Genomic DNA, 851 nt, shown 5'->3' on the forward strand with positions numbered 1-851 from the left:
CCCCCCCCTCCATCTTTCTTACCACTACCTGTCTTCCCACCCACCACACGCACACATTCCTCCCCACCCCCAGTAGCGGATCTCCGGCCTGTAAGGGGGTAGTAGGGAGGAGCTGGGGGGAGGGGGAGGCCTGCGAGTTTCTAACCTTGTTCTTATAAACAAACCCACATGTGCCACGCCCCGTCTGCCCGCCCCCTCCGACTGGGAGGAACCAATGGGCGAAGGAAATAAGGCCGGGGGGCTGACGTCATCGAGTCCGGCCAATAACAGGGCGCGTTGGTGGGAGGCCTCTCGGAGGGTGCGCCCGGAGGAAGGAAGGCGAGAGAGGAAGCTTGAAGTCAAGATGGAGACTGCTGGTTCCCCTGCTGCCGCTGTGGGGAACGGGGACATGGGGTCCCAGCGGGACCTGAGCCTGGTGCCTGAACGGCTTCAGAGACGCGAGCAAGAGCGGCAGCTGGAGGTGGAAAGGCGGAAGCAAAAGCGGCAGAACGAGGAGGTGGAGGAGGAGAAGAGCGACTTTTTCGCCGCTGCCTTCGCTCGGGAGCGAGCGGCGGGGGGAGACCTTCTGGAGAGCGGGGGGTGGGGGGGAAAAAAAAGGGGGGGGCGGCCGCTCGGCTTCAGGGGCTGCAGAAACTTCTCAACGACTCGGTTTTGTTCCTAGCTGCCTACGACCTGCGGCAGGGACAAGAGGCGCTGGCGCGGCTGCAGGCGGCCCTGGGAGCCCGGCGCCAGGAGCTGCAGCCGAAGAAGCGTTTCGCTTTCAAGACCCGGAGGAAGGATGTTGCTTCGGCCACCCAAGTAGACGCGGCTCCCCGCGCCCCCGCCGCCTAAGGGCTCCTCGCCCCCCCCCC

At 65.2% G+C, this 851-nt stretch overlaps 1 protein-coding gene across 1 annotated transcript in view; it reads left to right on the top strand.

Moving 5' to 3' along the window:
- The first annotated feature begins 219 nt into the window (after positions 1–219).
- Positions 220–851, top strand: part of TBCC (tubulin folding cofactor C) — a 1,425-nt gene continuing 793 nt past the window's right edge. Inside the window, 2 exon segments of the mRNA XM_006148561.3 lie at positions 220–568; positions 571–810. Of these exon segments, the coding sequence (XP_006148623.1) occupies positions 344–568; positions 571–810 (465 nt within the window). The 5' untranslated portion in view covers positions 220–343.

Source organism: Tupaia chinensis, unplaced genomic scaffold (assembly GCF_000334495.1).
Source record: "Tupaia chinensis unplaced genomic scaffold, TupChi_1.0 Scaffold000238_1, whole genome shotgun sequence".
Classification (NCBI taxonomy): Eukaryota; Metazoa; Chordata; class Mammalia; order Scandentia; family Tupaiidae; genus Tupaia; species Tupaia belangeri.